This window comes from Callithrix jacchus, chromosome 1 (genome assembly GCF_049354715.1).
Source record: "Callithrix jacchus isolate 240 chromosome 1, calJac240_pri, whole genome shotgun sequence".
Taxonomy (NCBI): domain Eukaryota; kingdom Metazoa; phylum Chordata; class Mammalia; order Primates; family Cebidae; genus Callithrix; species Callithrix jacchus.
The window spans coordinates 112554200-112577650 of record NC_133502.1 but is presented as its reverse complement, the minus strand read 5'-3'; the positions used below and the strand labels follow the sequence as shown (position 1 = coordinate 112577650).

At 40.4% G+C, this 23451-nt stretch overlaps 1 protein-coding gene across 2 annotated transcripts in view; it reads left to right on the top strand.

Annotated features, from left to right (window-relative positions):
• LOC108590293 (uncharacterized) overlaps positions 1–21377 on the top strand; it is a 249681-nt gene extending 228304 nt beyond the window's left edge. For both annotated transcript variants that reach the window (XR_013533986.1, XM_078368716.1), the window contains one exon: positions 20143–21377. Coding sequence is in view for 1 of the 2 variants with exons in the window: in XM_078368716.1 (XP_078224842.1) it covers positions 20143–20179 (37 nt within the window). In the remaining variant the exon portion in view is untranslated. The remainder of the gene's footprint in view (positions 1–20142) is intronic.
• The last annotated feature ends 2074 nt before the right edge of the window (positions 21378–23451 follow it).

Genomic DNA, 23451 nt, shown 5'->3' with positions numbered 1-23451 from the left:
TTTTAGTATAAATATGTCCCCAAAATGTAAACAGGTGTCCTTGTTTTTGTTTGCTAAATCTAGCCACACTGATAAGGACAAATTGTTTATAAAAGGACCAAACTTTGAAGGTCAAATTTACTTATGATGTTTCCAGGCTCAGTAGTGCCGAACAGAGACCAAGAGGAAGACTGTAGAGGTTAAATAGACCTGGAACAGAGCAGAAAGAATGAGCAACGGTGTAGCTGTGCAGATTGTGTACTGCAGAACTCAAGACTACCACATGTAAAGCTAGTGACTCTGGAAATCTAAAACAATTATACCAACAGTGATGCAATGCCCAAGTCTTTTTCACATTGACAGAGACCACAAAGTATAATATAGAGTAAAAGCAAGATTAAAACCCACCATCCCCCCTCTTTCCTCACTCCTCCCCCCACAATTTACTGTAAGTGGGGTTTTCAGCTGATCTGCTTTGTCTAAAAAGAACCAGAAAGGTTAGGTTGGGGCAATTATTTTATGAAGTAGATTATAAAACCAAAAGGAAATTTAGGAATCTAAAATTCTGTACTTTATCAATTTTGAAAAACAAAAAGAAACAATAGAAACTTGATAACAATGAGTGGTGACAGCTCACATTTTTGTTTTTTTATAGGAAACCAATATTACTTTTGCAAAGAGAGAGACATAAAATGTTACCAAGCACTTCATCTGCATAAAGGCCACAAAGGAGCCAGGCTGCTAGATGAATATGCAGACTTTTAGGATTGGGAAGGGAGACAGCAAAGCAAATTTCCAGAAGTGAAAAGGCCAGCGGGGCTGTGTCCTATGTGGAATAGAGATGGGGTTTGAGGGCTCATAGCCTGTGTCTTTTAGCTTCCACTGAGTCTAGATCCAGCTAAAGTGCAAGGAAAAGAGGTTTTCTTACTCTAACCATAAGGGAATAATCCAAGTAGACTTGCCTGGTGCCAAGAGAGGAAAACGTCTCTGCTAAAATAATCCAGAATAAGCCATTTATTTTTAAAAATTTATATTTCTAAATATCAAATTTAACTGTAAGCTCTGTGGTCCAAAAGAGCTAGCAGCTGTTAGTAATTTAGCCTCTAATTAGCTCAGCTGTGATCTGACTAATAACATCACAGATGAAAAAGATATAATTTTTCAAATACTGATACATCAAAGATTTCTTTTTAAATTTGTGTAAATTTAAGGAGTACGAATGCAGTACACATTACATGGATATATTGTTTAGTGGTGATTTCTTGATCATTGATTATTTCAATAAAGAAACTTTTTGTGCTTGATAATTAATATGATTAACCCATTTTACATGAATTGTTACTAACCTTGTTTTTGTGATCTGTTCTCTTGGGGCTATCACTCCCTTACTTCTAAACAAATATAAGTTTTATTTATATGATTATCTGACTCATGTCTGATCTGACACAGAGCTGTATTCACCATGACATCAGTGATTATATTATTCTGCTCCCTTTGTAATTCCCCAAAACCTAGCACAGAAAAGGTACTAGATAAACATTTGCTGAATAACTAAAGAATGAATGAATGCTTTTATTTTGCCAATCGTAGTGTAGCCTTGCAACAGGAATAAAAATCCTTCCATTGTAATCATGATTCTCTCAATTGCTAGCTAGTTGTGATACCTGTGGCAAATGCCATCTGAAGCTATTTTTTCATGAGTAAAGGGATCAAATAAAAGCTACCTGACGATACTGAGTAAAACGTGCCACATGTTGAAATTGGAGACTTTCTGATGAATTTCTGTGTAAGGGGTTGCATTCACTGCCCCAGCTTTGTGTCTGAACTCATAAATCCCCTCCCTGTCCATCCTATGTGTTATGTGTCTTTCATCACAAGTGTCTATGTTCATTAAAGAGGGAGAAAATACTGCATCATTTGCATTAATCAGATGGTACAGAACCACTACTCAGAACAGTGAGAAAAGGATCAGGAAACACAAAGTCAGGGAAGCTAAACTTCCAACCTTAGGGCTTAAACCCCAGCCAAAAACTCCATCTGTAAAAAGCCACTTAGCCACTGAACCAGACAAAGATGGAAAGCTATGAGCATCATTTCCATCTCCCCTTCTCCAGCCTCAGCAGCGTGAGTAGATGTTGGACTGTACAGCAGCAGCTCAGGCTTTCTGAGTCTACCAGCGGTGCCCATTTTGGAGGAGAGTTTGAACACTTCAAGCAAGGATTTTTTGCAAAGAATATAAAAACAAGAAAGAATGCAAGGAATGGTAACATAAATATCCCAAGCCAAGAAAGGTTTGTTCATTTTAAGAAAACAACTGAAATAATGCAAGGGCAGGGAACAACATGTTCCATCCCTTTATTATGTGTGAATTTGATCATTTAGCCGGGCTGAAGTTGAAAGTTATATAATCTCTATCTTGAAAATTAGAACAAGCTTTGTCCAGGAGGGCAGGGCCATATGATAAAGTAAGTGGTGCCTGGACCCATGGCTTATACCTTCAGGAACCCACGTAGGTAATATGTAAAAGGGATTCCAGAAAGGGAGGTATGGGTAGCCAGGCAGCCCAGCCAGACTTTGTTGTTAGAAGATCTGGCTTCTTGGCATATCTCTGCCACTTAGCTATGTAACCCATCTGGACCTGGACTTTCTTTGGTTGGTAGGCTATTGATTGCTGCCTCTACTTCAGCCTTTGTTATTGGTCTATTCAGGGTTTCAAATTCCTCCTGGTTTAGTCTTGGTAGAGTACAAGTGTCTAGGAATTCATCCATTTCTTCCTGGTTTACTGGTTTATGTGAATAGAGCTGTTTGTAGTAATCTCTGATGGTAGTTTGCATTTCCATGGGATCAGTGGTGATATCGCCTTTATCGTTTTTTATTGCATCTCTTTGATTCTTCTCCCTTTTCTTTTTTATTAACCTGGATAGTGGTCTGTCTATTTTGTTGATCTTTTCAAAAAACCAGTTCCTGGATTTATTGATTTTTTTGAAGGGTTTTTTTTGTGTCTCTGTCTCCTTCAGTTTGGCTCTGATCTTAGCTATTTCTTGTCTTCTGCTAACTTTTGAGTTTTTTTTGACCTTCCTCCTCTAGCTCTTTCAATTTTGATGATAGAGTGTCGATTTTAGATCTTTCCTTCTTTCTCATGTGGGCATTTATTGCTATAAATTTCCCTCTCGACACTGCTTTAAAGTGTCCCAGAAATTCTGATAAGTTGTGTCTTCATTCTGATTGGTTTCAAAGAACATCTTTATTTCTGCCTTCATTTCATTGTTTATCCAGTCGACACTCAGAAGCAAGTTGTTCAGTTTCCAAGTGGTTGTGTAGGTTTGAGTGTGTTTCTTAATCCTGAGTTCTAGTCTGATTGCACCATGGTCTGATAGACTGTTTATTATGATTTCCATTCTCTTGCATTTGCTGAGGGGTGATTTGCTTCCACTGATGTGGTCAATTTTAGAGTAAGTGCAACATGGTGCTGAGAAAAATACATATTCTGTGGATTTGGGGTGGAGCATTCTGTATATGTCTATTAGGTCCACTTGATCTGGCTCTGCATTCAAGTCCTGGATATCCTTGTTAATTTTCTGTCTTGTTGATCTGTCTAATATTGACAGTGGAGTGTTGAAGTCTCCCTCTATTATTGTGTGGGAGTCTAAATCTCGTTTTAGGTCATTAAGAACTTGCTTTATGTATCTGGGTGCTCCTGTGTTGGGTGTGTATATATTTAGGATAGTTAGCTCTTCTTGTTGGATTGATACTTTTACCATTATGTAGTGTCCTTCTTTGTCTCTTTTGATCTTTGTTGGTTTGAAGTCCATTTTATCAGAGACTAGGATTGCAACCCCTGCTTTTTTTTGTTCTCCATTTGCTTCATAAATCTTCTTCCATCCATTTATTTTGAGTCTATGTGTGTCTTTGTATGTGAGATGGGTTTCCTGAATACAGCACACTGATGGGTTTTGACTTTTTATTCAGTTTGCCAGTCTATGTCTTTTGATTGGGGCATTTAGGCTGTTTACATTCAATGTCACTACTGTTATGTGTGAATTTGAACCTGCCATTTTGTTACTGGCTGGTTTTCTTTCCCATTAGGTGACTTTTTTTTTTTTTTTAATTTTTTATTGGATTTTAGGTTTTAGGGTACATGAGCAGAGCATGCAAGACAGTTGCGTAGGTACACACATGGCAGTGTGCTTTGCTTTTCTTCTCCCCTTCACCCACATTTGGCATTTCTCCCCAGGCTATCCCTCCCCACCTCCCCCTCCTACTGGCCCTCCCCCTTTCCCCCCAATAGACCCCAGTGTTTAGTACTCCCCTTTCTGTGTCCATGTGTTCTCATTTTTCATCACCCGCCTATGAGTGAGAATATGCGGTGTTTCATTTTCTGTTCTTGTGTCAGTTTGCTGAGGATGATGTTCTCCGGATTCATCCATGTCCCTACAAACGACACAAACTCATCATTTCTGATTGCTGCATAATATTCCATGGTGTATATGTGCCACATTTTTCCAATCCAGTCTATTATCAATGGGCATTTGGGTTGATTCCAGGTCTTTGCTATTGTAAACAGTGCTGCAATGAACATTCGTGTACATGTGTCCTTATAGTAGAATGATTTATATTCTTTTGGATATATACCCAGTAATGGGATTGCTGGGTCAAATGGAATTTCTATTTCTAAGGCCTTGAGTGACTTATTTTCTTCATTGCATTTTTGGTCTTTGCCAACTGGTTTGTTTTTGCAGTGACTGGTACTTGTTTCTTTCTATGCTTAGTGTTTCTTTCAGGAGGTCTTGTGGTGACAAAATCTCTCAGTAGTTGCTTGTCCATAAGGACTTTATTTCTCCTTCACTTACGAAGCTTAGTTTGGCTGGATATGAGATTCTGGGTTGGAAGTTCTTTTCTTTAAGGATGGTGAATATTGGTCCCCACTCTCTTCTGGCTTGTAGGGTTTCTGCTGAGAGATCTTCTGTGAGTCTGATTGGCTTCCCTCTGTGGATGACCTGACCTTTCTCTCTGGCTGTCCTTAGCATTTTTTCCTTCATTTCAACCCTGGTGAATCTGACGATTATGTGCCTTGGGGTTGCTCTTCTTGAGGAATATCTTTGTGGAGTCCTCTGTATTTCTTGAATTTGAAATTTGGACTGCCTTGCTAGGCTTGGGAAGTTCTCCTGGATAATATCCTGGAGCATGTTTTCCAGCTTGGATTCATTCTCCCCATTATATTCAGGTACACTGATCAAACATAGATTAGGTCTTTTCATATAATCCCATATTTCTTGGAGGCTTTGTTCATTTTTTCACTCTTTTTTCTCTTGTTTTGTCTTCTCTTTTTATTTCATTGAGTTGATCCTCAATCTCTGATATCCTTTCTTCTGCTTGATCGATTTGGCTGTTAAAACTTGTGTTTGCTTCACATAGTTCTTGTGCTGTGTTTTTCAACTCCATCAAGTCATTTATGTTCTTCTCTAAGCTGGTTATTCTAGTTAGCATTTCATCTAACCTATTTTCAAGGTTTTTGTTTTCTTTGCATTGAGTTAGAACGTCTTCCTTTAGCTCAGAAAAGTTTGTTATTATCCACCTTTTGAAGCCTGTTTCTGTCAGTTGGTTGCATTTCTCTGTCAAGTTGTGATCCTGTGTTGTTGAGGAGTTGTGATCCCTTGAAGCAGAAGAGGTGTTCTGGTCTTTGATGGTTTCATCTTTTTTGCTCTGGTTTATTCCCATCTTTGTGGGTTTACCTGGCTGTGTTGTCAGGGAGCTGCTTGTCTGCCTGTGGAGGCACTACTGGGTTTCTAGGGACTCCTTCAGGTTACTAGGGAAACTTCCTGTGTCTTTTTTGTTTATAATGGGAGATTAAGCCCACCTCTTTCATTGACCTGTAGGCACTTCTGGGTTGTCAGGAACACTGTCCTATTGCTATGTAGACTTCCTGTGTTTTTTGTTGAAACATGTAGCCCATTCCCACCCCCTTAATGGTGTGTTGTGCCCTTCCTCCACTGGCCTGAATCATTCAGGCTTCAGTTCAGACTGTAGCACTGGCTGCGCAACCTGCTACAGTCAAAGCTTCAGCCCTCTGGGGATTGTGGGGGAGGGGAGGGACCCGCCCAGCAGCACCCAGCCGTCTCCCCCTTTCAGCTTCCTCTCTCTCCAGTCATGGGGTAGGGGCCTGCCCAGCTGCTCCTGCTTACAGCTCCCTTTCTCTCTGGGGGCAGGGGGCAATGGCTCTGTCCACAGGCTCTCCGGGCTGCCTTTTGGGCTTATGCATCTGTTTAGGTCTATTGCCAATCCGGGACACCATCCTGGATTATTATTCAACTCCGTGCTTGTAATTCCTGGTGCTTGACTGGCAAAGATCCCCTGTTCTGTGTATTGCTGAGGCTTTGGGGGAAGTGCTGTATCTGGACTGGAGTGCCAGAAGGGGAGCCTCCGACTCGCTGGTCAGATGCACTTTCAGGGTGAAGCAGCACACCTCCCTGCCTCAGTCTGCCCTGAGTGGGCTTTGCTCACTGTTGGACCAGACACGTTGAAATGTACCTGGTACCTTGGTTGGAGCTAGGAGATCTCTGGATTTCTGTGTGTCTCTCACTGGGTGTTGCGTGCTGGAGTTGTTTCTATTCAGCCATCTTGGATTGGCCTAGACTTAATTCTAGGTGGCAATCTTAATTTCCAGTTTAATGTAATCATTGTTGTGTCTCTTTGTGGCAGTGTTCCTCCCTCTGGAACTAAGACCTCTAGGCCAGCAGAATGTAATGTCATGAGAACAGGAGGCAAAAATTTTGCTAATGACACACTAGGGGTAGTGGTGAGTAGTATCACTTTCATTTCCACTCCTTGATTCCTGGACCTGTGAATCCTGGCTATGGGAGAAACAGTACCATATGTTGGACACTGATTCAGAGCATGCACAGCTTTCTGGAGAACTTTGCCCCAGCAAAATATTGTCACCTAGTTGGCATTGTAATCATGACTTCTAAAGGCCATTCTACCATTCTATCAATCCAGCTGCTTCAGGTTGATGGGGAACATGGTAAGACTGGTGAATTCCATGAGCATGAGACCACTGCCATACTTAAAGTGAGTGCCTTGGTCAGAGACAATGCTGTGTGGAATACCATGACAGTGGATAAGGCATTCCGTGCGTTCACTGTTGGTAGTTTTGGAAGATGAATTGCATGCAAGATAGGAAAACCTATTTCCAGAGTGTGTTTCAGTGAGGACAAACCTCTGCCTTTTCCATGATGGAAGAGGTCCCATGTAATCAACCTGCCACCAGGTAGCTGGCTGATCACCCCAAGGAATGGTGCCATATCGAGTGCTCAGTGTTGGTCTCTGCTGCTTGCAAACTGGGCACTTAACAGTGGCCATAGCCAGGGCAGCTTTAGTGAGTGGAAATCTATGTTGCTGAGCCCATGCATAACCACCATCCCTGCCACCATCGCTATTTTGTTCATGGGCAATGACAGAGGCTGGGGAAAGAGGCAGAGTGGTGTCCACAGAATGGATCATCCTATCCACTTGATTATTAAAATCCTCCTCTGCTGAAATCACTCGTTGGTGAGCACTCACATGGGATACAAATAGCTTCACAGTTTTTGGCCACTAAAACAGGCCCATCTACATACCTCTTCCCCAAATTTCTTTGTCATCAATTTTCCAATCATGCTTCTTCCAAGTGATCAGCCAGCCAAACCATTGGCTATAGCCCATGAATCAGTATATAATCACAAATCTGGCCATTTGTCCATCCATGTAAAGTGCAAAACCAGGTGCACTGCTTGAAATTTTGCCCACTGGGAAGATTTCCCTTCACCACTGTCCTTCAGAGATGTCCTAGAAAGGGGCTATAGTTCGGCAGCTGTCCACTTTTGGGTAGTGGCTGCATATTGTGCAGAACCACCTGCGTACCAGGTCCTAGTTTTCTCTTTCTCTGTCAACTGATCATAGGCAATTCTCCATGAAGATATTGATGCAGGCTGGGGGACAGAAGGCAGGGTGGCAGGAATGGAGACCATGGGCATTTGAGTCGCTTTCTCATATAGCTTACTGTGCCTTCAGGACCTGCTCCAGCCCAATCATATATGTGCCACTTTCATATGATAATGGAATCCTTCTGTGCATGACTCACTTTATGGCTAAATGGGTCAGAAAGCACACAGTTCATGATAGGCTGTTCAGGTCGCATGGCTACTTGATGACCCATAGTGAAACATTCATTTTCCACCAAAGCCCAGTAACAAACCAAAAGCTATCTCTCAAAAGGAGAGTAGTTATCTGCAGAAGATGGCAGGGCTTGCTCCAAAATCCTGGAGGCCTCCACTGTTATTCACCTATGGCATTCACAAATAGCATCTCTATGTGCCACTGACACTTCAAGCACCATTGGATCTGCTGGGTCATATGGCCCAAGTGGCAGAGCAGCTTGCACAACAGACTGGAGGTGTTGTAGAGCCTTCTTTTAGACCCCACTCAAAACTGGCAGCCTTTCAGGTCACTTGACAAATGGGCTGGAGTAGCACATTTAAGGAGGAATGTGTTTCCTCCAAAATCCAATGAGATCCACCAGGCTTTACGCCTCTTTCTTGGTTGTAGGAGGGGCCGAATGCAGCAACTTATCCTTCACCTTAGGTGGAATATCTCATCAGGCCCCACACCACTGGACCACTAGAAATTTTACTGAGGTAGAAGGTCCCTGAATTTTAATCAGATTTATTTCCCATCCTCCAGCATGCAAATGTCTCACCAATAATTCCAGTGTGTTTACTACTTCTTGCTCACTGGATCCTATCAACATCTCATCAGTGTAATGGACCAGTATGTATCTTGCAGAAGTGAAAATCAAGCAAGGTCTCTCCAAGTAAGATTATGACACAAAGGCAGATAGTTGATATACCCCTGAGGTAGGACAGTAAAGGCATATTGCTGGCCTTACCAGCTGAAGGCAAATTAGCCTTACGAACAGGAATGGAGAAAAAGGCATTTGCCACATCAATGGCAGCATACCAGGTACCAGCAGATGTGTTAATTTGCTCAAGCAATGAAACCACATCTGGTACAACAACTGCAATTGGAATCACCACTTGGTTAAGCTTATCATAATCCACTGTCATTCTCTAAGATCTGTCTGTCTTCTGCACAGGCCATATGGGAGAACTGAACAGAGATGTGGTGGCAATCAACACCTCTGCATCTTTCAAGTCCTTGAAAGTGACACTAATCTCTGCAGTCCCTCCAGGGATGTGATACTGTTTTTGATTTACTATTTTCCTAGGTAGAGGCAGATCTAATGGCTTCCATTTGGTCTTTCCCACCATAATGGCCCTCACTCTACCAGTCAGGGAGTCGATGTGGGGGTTCTGCCAGCTGCCAAGTATTTCTATGCCAATTGTGCATTCTGGCACTGGGGAAATGACTACTGGACCAGGACCCAGGGACCCACTGTAAGTGACACCTGAGCTAAAACTTTATTAATTACCTGATCTCTATAAGCCACTACTTTAACTGGAGGATCATCACGTTTTGGGTCCATCAGCTCAGACCCAGTATTCAGTAGTCCCTGAAATATCTGATCATTTCCCTTTCCCCAATGCACAGTTACCCTGGTAAAAGGCCAGAGATCTCCTTGGGGAAGGGTGGGAGAAAGATTTACTGCATAAATTGTCGGTAATGTATTGGGGTCCTTCCTCAAGGTGACATGGCCTCCCCTTCATTCAAGGGGTTCTGGGTCTGTAAACTGGCTCAAGTCTGGAAATTGATTGAGGGGCCATGATTTCCTGTTTTTATAATTCAAATTCATATTAGTCTTTTGTCCATTTGACCTAGAAGTTTTCTGTTTATATAAATTAAATAGGAATACAGTAGGCGTCCTGTAAATTTCACTTGATTAGCCAATGCCAAATCTCTACACCACTCAAAGTATTCTGATTGCTGCTTTGCCTCTGCTGTCTGTTATGGTAGCTGTGCCCACCTTGCCTTTTATGGTTGGTTGCTGCTACTTGGCCACTGCCACCTTGGGATCCAATTATTCTCATTGTATTTAAATTTTTTAGTTGAATGACTGTGGTTCTTACTGTTAGATCTGGCATACAGAGAAGGGCAATTACAGGGTTCTTCAAAGATGTAGGTGCTGCCCTCACAAATATATTTCACAAGGCGTTGGTCAAGGATATATCTTCTGGACCCTCCCAGCTGGGATGAGTAGGTCTAAAGTGACTAATTCACTCCACCATCCCAATCTCCCTTGGCCTTTGGATGCCTTCCTCTACATTAAACAAAGGGGGCCGGGCGCCGTGGCTCACGCCTGTAATCCCAGCACTTTGGGAAGCCGAGGCGGGTGGATCACAAGGTCAAGAGATCGAGACAATCCTGGTCAACATGGTGAAACCCCATCTCTACTAAAAATACAAAAAAATTAGCTGGGCATGGTGGTGCGTGCCTGTAATCCCAGCTGCTCAGGAGGCTGAGGCAGAATTGCCTGAGCCCAGGAGGCAGAGGTTACGGTGAGCTGAGATCGCGCCATTGCACTCCAGCCTGGGTAGCAAGAGCAAAACTCCATCTCAAAACAAAACAAAACAAAACAAAAAACAAAGGGATATCAGGCATTTCCAGCTTGCTCATAGTGGGCCATCTTTTAATCCATATTGCAACTAACCAAGAAAATACTACTAGAACCTTTTTTAACTCTCTGAGCTGCAACATTAAATGCAGAGTCCCTACTTAGTGGGCCCAAATCAATAAATTCATCCTGATTCAACTCTATGTTCCTTCCCCCATTATCCCACACCCTTAATATCTGTTCCCATGCCTGTTCTCCAGATTCCTGTTAATGTAAATTAGAAAACTCAAGCAGTTCTTTTCAAGTGCAGTGCATCTCCTTATGGATAACAATCTCAACACCTCCAGGAGCCTGCTGGGACTTTAGTTGTAGGCCTAGAAGCAAAACGGGGCATTGGTAGTGGCTACTGAGGATAATCAACATTATCTTGCCTGGCAACTGCCTCAAGGGAGGCCATCACTGTTGCCTCAGGCAGCACAGGGTTTAATCTCCTCAGTCACAGGTGGAAAGGCTGATGGGAACATGAGATGGGGACAGGATGTTGCTCCTACTGGGGATGGGGAAACTTGTTTCTTCTGGCAAAAAAGGTTCATCAGGGTTTACAAACGCAGTGTCCCCACCTTCATCAGCGTCCTTTCACACATCCCCATTCCAATTTGCAGGCTCCCTTTTTTTTCCAATCAGTGTCTTCACTTTTACAGTAGACATCTGGTGAGGCTGTGCATGCACCTTTCATTGCAAGTCAGCCATTTGCATGATAAGAACTTGTGTCTGTTTTTCCACAATTTCAGCTCTTTCTCTACAGGAGATAAGACTCTCACTTAGGGCAATCTTAGCAGATTTGAGGCTATCTGTTTCTGAAGCCAGGAGATTGGATCCCTGAGTTCATCATTTTCTTTAATCACTTTGTCCACTGAACTTAGGAGCAACCAACCAGCTTTATTATGTTCCTTGCTTCTCCACATACGGTCAAAAGTAATATCTATAGAGTCACTAAACTCTTTGCCTCTCAGGAGCAATGAATCAGGAGTGGTAAATGCATTTATTTTGCATAACTTTCTACAGTTCACACCAAGGACTATCAGTGTTCACTATACTATTAGAAGTAAAGTCTTTAGCATTTTGGGGTCTAATTTATTAAGCAACCAACACCAGAAACTCCAAAACCAATGAAAAAACTCCATTTTTAATATTTTTCTGCCTGCTTATATTCTAGCCATGCTGGCAGCAGATTAATGGTGGGTCTGTCTTTCCCAGCCCACTGATTCAAATGTTAATCTCCTTTGGCTACACCCTCACAGACACACCCAGGATCAATGCTTTGCATCCTTCAATCCAATCAAGTTGACACTCAGTATTAACCATCACTCTGCCCACATGAATGGAAGTCCAATAATTGTTCTATTTGCTCACATTAGTTTCCTTTCTCCTCTTTTCTGCTCATGGCCTGCAATCAGGACACAAGCTTTCAGACATAAAATCTCTTTGAAAACATAAGAGCAATCAAATACCCGTGTAGTGAGTGATCCATCTTTTTATAGTTTTCCAGTACTTCTGTAATGCTGCTTAGCGTACAAAGAAGGCCTCTGTAAGGGAACCTCTGCTGAGAAAAAAAATAAATATGGATTTGGACATAGGTATTGGTATAGGTAAGCATTTCTCTGACAAATTTTGGAGAGGAGGAGAAAAGTGCAAGGCTGGTAAAAAGTGTCAGTGCTGAAAACCTTGTAAGCAGGAATAAAAAAGAGTTGTAAATAGCAGAACCTAAATGAGTAAGTCTTTTTCAGTTTCCCATCCCACAACTGCTTAAGGAAAACTAGTCTTTCCTAATAAGAGAAGAGATACAATTTCTCAATCTACAGCTTATTTTACATCCTGAGTTTATCTGTGTCAGGGACTCTCCATAAACGTGGTCTTATGACTAGCTTTACACTGATATAGAAGGATAGTACAGGAAAAGGAAGGCCATGCTGTGATGCAAACAATTTCTTATCACAGTTTTTGGAAAAGATTATTTGTTGCCAATTAATTTCCCTTAAACACAATCTCTGCCTCAGGGGACCAGTCTGAGACAGGACTTCTGAAATAAGCAAAGTTTACCCTCAGCAGTCCTTCCTGCCATTTATCTGTTCCCTTCCCCCTTTTCAGGTAGCCATGGCTCTGAGACCACCTCCTGGTTGAGAGGTTGCCACACTCAGATATTGCTTCCTGTGCCACACTCTGTCTTCTGCTTCATTTCCTCCCACCTCAACTGTGCCCCATGCTGTTGACACATACTCATTCAGAGTGTAATGTACACAAGTCACAAAGGAAACCCCAAGGATATAGGAAAACAAGGGCTCATGATCAAGTTATGAAAACTTACAATGCTCTGTACTCCTTTTTGCCATGGCTCTGACAGGTGAATAAACAATATAATCTGCTAATCTATGTTATGATATGAATGACACCATACTGTAAATGCTGAGGAATATCTCTGAAACCACCTTTTCAAAATTATGTCACTAAGAGAAATCTGACATAGTTGACATAATCTTGCTTCTAACCTCCAAGCTGTCCTTGGTCCACACCTTGACATAGACTAAGCTAACTCTGGGAGGAGTTTAATTTAGAGTTCAAACTTAAAGCAAGAATAATAACCCTTCCCAAACTAAATACCCTTTGTAAAACTAATGAAAGACCAAGATTAGGACTATGAGAGTGATGCAAGATTTTCTTCTTGGTCACTTTGCAAGCCAGGAACCTCTGGCTGGTGATGCTCCACCTGGGCCTTACTGAACCACATTACCTGCTGCTGGAGATGGCCTGCCCACTCAGCCTGCCTAGGCCAACTCTGGATTATATACCAGTTCCCAAGTTCTTGTCCCACACCCAAGAAGAATGATGATGCACTGACCATCAACTTATGAGCAAGACAGGGAGTTTTATTGAGTGATAAAACAGCTTTCAGCAGAGAGAGAATGTGAGGGTGTTTCCCCTATCTGAAGGCAGGAAAGCCCCCTCAATATGGCTGAGTCTGGGGCTTTTTATGGGCTCAGAATGGGAGAGGGACAGGCCTAGGTAGTATTTGCAAAGGCAACATTTGACTTGTTAAAAGGTATTATTCAGAAAGAAACAATCAGGAAAGGGCTGGCAAACAGGAACAGAAGTTCTCCCTCTGTATTTTGGGTTTCAACCAGGACCAACAGTCTGGTTTTGCCTTCAGGCTGTTTTGGGCTTGGAGGTGGCATTTCACTGGGGATCCACCCCTATCTGCCTAAGCAGTTGGATGCCTCCTGTCACCATCAAGAGGGTCCTGAATTCTACTAAGATGTATCCATAGCTAAACAATTACCTCCATAGCTAAACAATTACCAGACATTGTTCCAGAGATCAGAAGATTTGCAATTTCCCTATTTACTCCTGGGATAACATCACTATTGTAGAAGCTAAGATGGGCCTTTTGAGATTTTGTTTCATACTTTTGGATTTCTGATGACTGGCTGACTGGCTGCCTTCAAGTGGGGGCTGCAGGACTAGTTGAAACATAATCATGGGTCCGGGTGAGAATGCACAACCCATGATTCAACCAGTCTGTGGCTCCCACACAGAGGCTGACTCAGTGCAGTAGGACACTATTCCACACCCCCAATGACTGCATCCCCAACTAATCAACACTGGTTGATTGCCCCATTCTCTACCTCCTACCCACCAAGCAATCCTTGAAAAACTGTAGTCACCAAGGCTTTGAGGTGACAGATTTGAGTAATAACTCCATCTTCCATGTGGCTGGCTTTGCATTTAAAAAAATTCTCTACTGCAATACCATGGTCTCAGTGAGCTGGTTTTATCTGTGATGGAGGCAGGAAGAACTCATTAGGTGATTACATCTGGGTTTTAGCAGAATCCTCAAAGACAAAAATTCATCCCAAAAGGATGATTTCCCTAATGGTGGAAATTTTGGTAGGCAACAGGCAGTGAGGGAGATGTGCTGGGATCAGAGGCGTACTTCAAACTACACTCTGAAGATAATTATTTACATCAAGTCAGACTGCCTAGTCATTTCCACAAAACGTGGAAATTTCCTGATAAAAATGCATTGGCTAGATCATTAGAAAAACAGGTAAACAGAGGAAAAATAGATAATTGATAAATTGACAGATGACCTGAAAGTTTACTGATGATCACTTACATGATATCTTATTACCTATTTAATTTGAAAAAAATGTTAACAGGCATTGAAAAACAGGCAAGAGAAACAGAAAACACTAAAGGCATCATAGATATGGATATTGAAGAAAGCAGCTATCATCACTAGGGCTGGGAGAACAAACAAAAAAAAAAAGAGAAGATTTAAATAAGCACAATCATAAATGACAAAGATGACATTACAACTTATCCCACAGAGATACAAAAGATTTTTAAAGACTTGTGAACATCCCTATGCACACAAATTAGAAACTCTGAAGAAAATGATACATTCCTGGAAACACACAACCTCCCACAATTGAACCAGGAAGAAAGTGAAACCTGAAGAGACCAATAACAAATTCTTGAATTAGTAATTTTAAAAAACCCTACCAAACAAAAAAAGCCCTGGATCTGATGGGTTCACAGCTGAATTCTGTCAGACATACAAAGGAGAATTGGTACCAATCCTACTGAAACTATTTCAAAAAATCAAGGAGAAGGGGGCTCCTTCCTTACTGATTTTACAAAGCCAGCATGATCCTGATACCAAAATCTGGCAGAGACACATTGGAAAAAAACTTAAGGCCAATATCTGTGATGAATGTAGACATAAAAGTCCTTAACAAAATACTAGCAAACAGAATCCAACAGCACATCAAAAAGTTAATTCACCATGATCAACTAGGCTTTCTTCCTGCAATGCAAGGTTGGTTCAACAGACACAAATAAATTAATGTGATTCACTACATAAACAGAATAAAAAATAAAAACCATATGATCATCTGAATAGATAGAAAAAAAAACTTTTGATGAAATCTATATTAGTCTATTTTCACATTGCTGATAAAAACATATTCAAGGCTGGGTAATTTATAAAGAAAAAGATGTTTGGCCAGGCACAGTGGCTCACACCTGTAATCCCAGTACTTTGGGAGGGTGAGGCAGGCAGATCATGATGTCAAGAGTTCAAGACCAGCCTGACCAATATGGAGAAACCCTGTCTCTACTAAAAATACAAAAATTAGCCAGGCATGGTGGCATACAACTGTAGTCCTAGCTACTCGGGAGGCTGAGGCAGGAGAATCACTTGAACCTGGGAGGTGGAGGTTGCTGTGAGCCAAGATCACACCACTGCACTCCAGCCTGGTGACGGAGTGATATTTTGTCTCAAAAAAAAAAAAAAAAAAAAAGAGGAGGAAAGAAAAGAAAATGAGGTTTAATGGATTCATAGTTCCACATGGCTGGGGAGGCCTCACAATTATTGTAGAAGGTGAAAGGCATGCCCTACATGGTGGCAGACCAGAAAGAATGACAGCCAAGTGAAAGGGGTTTCCCCTTATAAAATCATCAGATCTCATGAGACCTATTCACTACCATAAGAACAGTATAGGGGAAACTGCCCCCATGATTATCTCCCACTGGATCCCTCCCACAACATGAGGAAATTGTAGAAGCTGCAATTCAAAATGAGATTTGGGTAGGAACACAGACAAACCATATCAAAATCCAACATCTTTTTATAATAAAAGCCCTCAATAGGCATTGAAGGAATATACCTCAAAATAATAAGAGCCATCTATGACAAACCCACATCATACTAAACAGGCAGTAGCTGGAACCATTCCACTTGTGAACTGGTACAAGACAAAGATGACCACTCCTATTCAACGTAGTACTGGGAGTCCTAGCCAGAGCAATTAGCCAAAAGAAAGAAATAAAAGGCAGCCAAATTGGAAAAGAAGAAGTGAAAATATCTCTGTTTGCTGATTGTCTGATTCTATACTTAAAAATCATAAAGATTCTGCCAAAAGGATCTTAGAACTAATAATTGGCTTCAGTAAAGTTTTAGGACATAAAATCAATGTATAAAAATCAGTTGTATTTCTGTACACCAATAACATTCTAGCTAAGAGCCAAATCAAGAACACAATCCCATTTACCATAACCACACAAAAAGAATGAAATACCTAGGTTTATATCTAACCCAGGAGATGAAAGAGCTCTACAAGGAGAACTACAAAACACTGCTAAAAGAAATCAGATACAGCACAAATAAATAGAAAAATATTCCATGCTCATGGATTAGAAGAATCAATATAATTACAATGGCTAAACTGCCCAAAGCAATTTACAGACTCAATGTTACTCCTATCAGAATAGAAAAAAACTATTCTAAAATGTATATTGAACCAAAAAAGAAGCTGAATAGCCAAAGCAAGCCTAAGTAAAAGGAAGAAAGTTGGAGGCATCACATTTCCCAACTTCAAACTATACTATAAGGCTCCAGTAACCAAAGCAGGTACTGGCACAAGAATAGACACTTAGACCAATGAAACAGAATAGAGAACCCAAAAATAAAGCTGCATGCCTACAACCATATAATCTTCAACAAAGTCAACAAAAATAAGCAATGGGGAAAGAATTCCCTATTCAATAAATGGTTCTAAGATAATGGCTAGCCATATGCAGAAGAATAAACTGGACCCTTACCTTTTACCATGCATAAAAATTAACTCAAGATTTAAATGTAAGACCTCAAACTACTACCTGGAAGAAAACCTGGGAAATACCTTCTCTACATCAGCTATGGCAAAGAATTTATGGCTAACTCTCTCCAAAAGCAATTGCAACAAAACCAAAAATTGATAAGTAGGACCTAATTAAACTAAAGAGTTTCTGCACACCAAGAGAAATGATCTTAGACACTTTTCAAAAAAAGATATGCAGGTGGTCAAACAAACATATGAAACAAAACTAATCATCGGAGAAATGCAAATCCAAACAAGACACCATCTCCCACTAGTCTGTATAGCTGTTAACATTATTAAAAAGTCAAAAACAAACAAACAAACAGTTGCTGATGAGGCTGAAGAGAAAAGCGAGTGTTTTTTGTTTGTTCGTTTTTGACTTTGTTTTGAGATGGAGTTTCATTCTTGTTGTCCAGGCTGGAGCACAATGGAAAGATCTTGACTCACTGCAAACCCCGCCTCCCAGGTTCAAGAGATTCCCCTGCCTCAGCCTCTTGAGTAGCTAGGATTACAGGCATGCACCATCACGCTCAGACAATTTTTTGTATTTTTTCTAGAGATGGGGTTTCTCCATGTTGGTCAGGCTGGTCTCAAACACCTGACCTCAGGTGATCGGCCTGCTTCAGCCTCCCAAAGGGCTGGGATTACAGGCATGAGCCACTGCGCCCAGCGTAGGGAGTGTTTATGTACTGTTGGTAGGAATGTAAATTAGTTTGGAGATTTCTCAAAAAACTTAGAAGTACCATTCAACCTGGCAATTCCATTACTGGGTGTGTTCCAAAGGAATACAGATTACTGTACCAAAAGACACGTGTACTCACATGTTCATCACCATGCTATTCACCACAGCAAAGTCATGGAATCAGCCTAGGTGCCCATGAGTTGTGGATTGGATAAACAAAATGTGGTACATATACACCATTAACTACTACAAAGCCACAAAAAACAATGAAAACATGTCCTTTGTAGCAACGTGGATGCATTTGGAGGTCATTATCCCAAGTGGACTAATAAAGAAACAGGAAATAAAATACTACATGTTCTCACTTATAAGTGGGAGCTAAACACTAAGTACACATAGACATAAAGATGGGAACAATAGACACTGGGGACTACTAGAAATGGGAGGGAAGAGGGGGGCATGAGCTGTGAAACTAACTATTGGGTACGATGCTCACTACCCAAGTGATAGGATAATTCATACTCCAAATCTCTGCATCACATAATATGCCCACATAACAAACCTGCATATATACCCTCTGAATCCAAAATAAAAGTTGAAAAAGCATAAAATAGAAAAAAAGAATTTGGATATTAAATTTTAGAAGCTTGAAAGATCCCTTTAGGAGAGAAAAGTTATATTAAAAGATTTGTACTTAACAAAAAGGCAAGCATTCTTTAATAATAACAAGCATTGGCATAGAGTTCTACCACCGAGACAATCTCTGATGATACACTAGTGATAAAAATGATATATTCATGGTGTAAAATGGTTTAAAAATTCAAACTACATAGATTGGTATAAAATAAAAATCAATGCATCCTTATCAAAATATTAGATTAAAAGAACTTAAGAGACATATCAACAAACAATAAAGTGTTTGGATTTAGATTCAAGCAAAGTAACTATTAAAATTATGGGCAGTGAGTCATGCCTGTAACCCCAGCACTTTGGGAGAGCAAGGCAGGAGGATCACTTGAGCCCAGGAGTTCAAGACCAGCTGGGGCAACATTAGTGACCTTATCTCTACCAAAAAAACCCACAAAATTCCAGGTGTGGTGATGTACACCTGCAGTGCCAGCTACTCAGGAGGCTGAGGCAGGAGAATCGTTTGAGCCCAGGAGCTTGAGGCTGCAGTGAGCTGTGATGCCACTTCACTACAGCCCAGGCAACAGAGAGCAAGACTCATTTCAAAAACAAACAAGCAAACAAAACGAACATTTATGATATAGCTGGGAAATTTTGAGCACTAGAATTGAAAATTTGATAATATTCAGGAAATGGTACTAATTTTTACATCTGATATATTTCAGTTATGTTTTGTTTTGTTCTGTTTGTTTAGACAGGATGTCTCTCTGTTGCCCAGGCTGGAGTGCAGCGTTGCAATCATAGCTCATTATAAACTTGAACTCCTGGCCTCAAGTGAGCCTCCTGGCCTCACTGGACCTCCCAAAGTTCTGGGATTACAGATATGAGCTACCCTGGCCTGGCTTATTTCAGTTACAAATTTTAAAAAGAATCCTTATATCTAAGAGCTATGCTGTTCAGTTGTGTAGCCCCTAGCCATATGTGACTCTACATTTAGATTTAAGTCAATTAAAATAGGAAAAGCTTTAAAAGTTTAGTTCCTCAGTCACATCAACCACATTTCAAGTGCTCATTTAGCTATGTATGGCTTGTGGCTACTGCATTAGAAAGTACATATATAGGATATTTTCATTATCGCAGAGAATCCTATTGGACATTATCTTAGAGACATACTGAAGTATTCCACTAATGAAATTCTGTAACACCTGAAAATTACTTTAAAATAATACAGTAGAACTATAAGTAGAGTGAGTAGGGGCATAAACAAAACAAGACTGACTACAAGTTAATCATTACTGAAGCTGGGTGATCATGAAGAAAGGAAGTATCTATCTCCCTACTTATGTATATGTTTAGAATTTTTCATAATAGAAAGTCACCATGCCTTCTGCCTTTTAAAGAAAGTATCCACATCCTCTGCCTCAACCACTCCAAGCTCTGAGTATTTCTCCCTGTCGGCAATCATTTTCTTTGGAATCCTCAGAAAAATAATTAAAATTATCTACATGTGCATGTGACAGCTGTCTTAGTGTGTCTGTGTTGTGATAATAGGATACCTGAAGCTGGGTAATTATAAAGAAAAGAGGTTTATTTGGGTTATCATTCTGCAGGCTGTACAAGAATCATGGCACCAGCATCTGCTTCTGATGAGAGTCTCAGGTCCCTTTTATTTGTGGCAGAAGGCAGAGTGAAGCTGGTATGCAGAAGTCACATGGTGATGAGGAAGCAAGAGAGAGCTGGGAGATGCCAGGCTTTTTTTAACAACCAACACCTGCAGGAACTAGCACCATGAGAACTTACTCATTACAAAGAGGATGGCACCAAGACATTCATGAGTGATCTGCTCCCATGATCCAAACACCTCCCACTAGACCCCACCCCCAGCACTGGGCATCAACTTTTAATACGAGATTTGGAGGGGGCAAACAAATGAAACTATAGCAAAACCATTTCATATACTTTATAAATTTGCCTAGAAAGATAATACAATACATGCTATTCAGTTATTTGTATTTTTATCAAATAAAAGCTTTCTATTCAGCACATGCAAATCTGCCTCATTCATTCTAAAGGCTACTCAATATTACCTTGTATGGATGTTTCATAATTTACTTAAATAGACACCTGTGAATGGATGCAGAGTAGTGAATGTATTTGGGAAGATCCTGGAATAGGAGAGAAAGACCTGTGAATTACCTACATGAGAGAGATGGATCAGATTAAAGTAATTCAGTGAATTAGAGAGAAGAGCTCAGATTCAAAAAGCATTAAAGAAGTAAAATTAAGAGAACTTGGTGATTTCTTATAAATGAAGAAAGAGGGAGGAGAGGAAGAGGACTCTTGGCTTTTTGGCTTGACCAAATAGTGATGCCAGTCCCTAAAGAGGGAAATAAAATCACTCTCACAGTAAGGGAAAGCTGATGGGCTTTGTTTTAGACATGTTGAAATTCAAGTGTCTATAAATCCTCCCAGTGGAGATGTGGGGTAAACAGTTAAACAGTTGGCTCTATGTGTCTAAGGTCAGGAGAGGGTGGAGATAGTGAAGCAGAGGTCATCAGCATATATATAGTGAGGGAAGCTAGAGGAGTGAATGAAGCTACTACTAATTTTCTGATTCTTACCTCCCTAATCAAAGGGAATGATAAGCCTCCTCCATCTTTCAATCTCTCATGCCTATGCACACACACAGATGGAATGGCTCTACAGGCAACCCCATGACACACTGTTGTATGACATGACATATGCATTATTCATGAACACAGAGAGACATGATAAGATTTGTGTTACATGATGGAAGAGTGAAAGTTCTAGTCATCTATGTGACTAAGAATGAAGGCTTAATCTAGGCAGGGAAATGGGCACAGATATGAGGTAATAGATTTGTGAAATATTTGTGCTAATAACTGTTAAAAGTTGTAAAGCACGTAGGCCCACTCAGATCATCTTAAGTGATATACTATAAAGATGAATGAGAAAATAAGAAACATGAAACTATCTACATATTTTCAGCAAGTTTCAAAATATGGATCATCATCACGATACAGTACAACTCATACCACCTGATATTGTTTCAACTTGTTCATAATTTTCTGTTTATTCATGACTTTGCTACCTCATGGCTTTAACTTTTATAGTTTTTTCTGCATTGCTGTCTGTTTCTGTGTTTCTCTACCATTTGGTAATTCTCTATATGTCTCACATTCAAATTCCCCAAGAGACAAAGAATTTAATTGGTTGAATAAATCATTAGCCAATGTGGGGTAGCCTTGAGAAGAAGAAAGCTTTTATGCCTCCTCATGGATTGCCTCTAAGTCACATTTTATTTTTTCTTCAGTGGAGCATTTATGTATTATTAGTACAAATATGTAATCTCCTGATGTTCAGAAGAAAAGTTTTATATTTATATTATATATTTAATTTATATTTTTGTGTTTAGATTGTTGCCAGGTAAGGCTGGTCATGTCTAACTCCTAAAAAGCCTCACAGGCTATGAAGAATTTCCCATAGTCTCTTCCTCAATCTTGTAGTCAAAGAAAACTAGTTTGAAAAATGCCAAAACTGGGTTTATCTCTCAAGGAAGACTCTAATTGGTCCATAGAGTGATGTATGCACCAGAATGTCAATTTATCAATTTATGATGAGAAATTTTTAATTATAGAGAACTAAATTATTAAGTCCATGTAACTTATACATTCTCTCTCAATGGGAAGACTCATGTCTTTATTCCCTGCAAGAAGAAAGGGAAAGGGAAAGGACTCAATGTGTGTGCCAGCTGAGACTGTCTTCTCCCATCTTCTTAAGAGCTTTTTTGAAAAGTTTCACCCAAAAACTTTTTCTTATATTACAACAACCAGAACCACATTACAGGGCCATATTTATCTGCAAGGTGGACTGAGAAATACAGGTTTTGGCTGGACACACTGCCACCCACAAATAAATTGTGATTTCCCTTAGAAATAGAAAAAAATTAATATTAAGTATACAGCCATCAGTCTCTTCACAAAAATAAACCCTAAAAGTAAAAGATACGGGATCTAGGAAATGTAGGATCCATTACAGAAGAAAACTAGGGATTTTCCAGGTTGACAGTGAAGAATCAGGGTATGCAGAAAGCCCAGAGAGAAACAGATACAGATTGAGTCAGGAATATTAAAGACTCTGGCAACAAAATGAAACCAATTATTTGATACATTGGTCCTGCTGACAGTAGCTATGCTGCTCTGTGAAAAACTGGGACCAATTAATAAAGGCACGGTACACTAGGAAAATGAAAACAAAGAATTATTACTGTAGGAAAAAAATAACAGTTTTAGAAGTCGTAAAAGGCTATAGAGGCCTGGTGGTATCATTTACTAAAATGGAGGACACAAGAGACACTTCTGGTTTGGAATCTAGAGAATTTAGTGGTGTAGGGGGAGTGGTGAGTTTAGGTTTGTACACATTGACTTCATAGTGGATGTGCGGCCTTTGCAGAGATATTTGGTGGGCAGTTGAGTTATCAGGACAAGTAGTACAGCTGAAGGAGAGTACAGAGAATGGAAAGAGGAGCCAGAGTAAGAAGGACTCTTTATGGATATTACTATGTAAAAAAAGAATAGGAGGAATACAGAAAGGAAGCTGAGAAAGAGCAATCTCAAAAGTAGAAGGAGAAATAGTAGGATGGGGTCATGAAAATTGACAGAGGAAAGAGTTCCAAGACAAAAAGACCACAGGGACACAAGAAAGACAAGCACTGAAAAGTATCCATTGGATTGCACAGTTGTGATACAATAAGTAGTTAATCTTCTCTCTGCCAGAGCCTGAAGGCTCAGACGTTTGAAGGTATTTTTGCCCAATGGCCCCTTCTGAATTTCCTCTGGGCTGCTAAGAAATCCCATCCACATATCTCATTTATTAATTTCCTATTCTAATGAAATTTT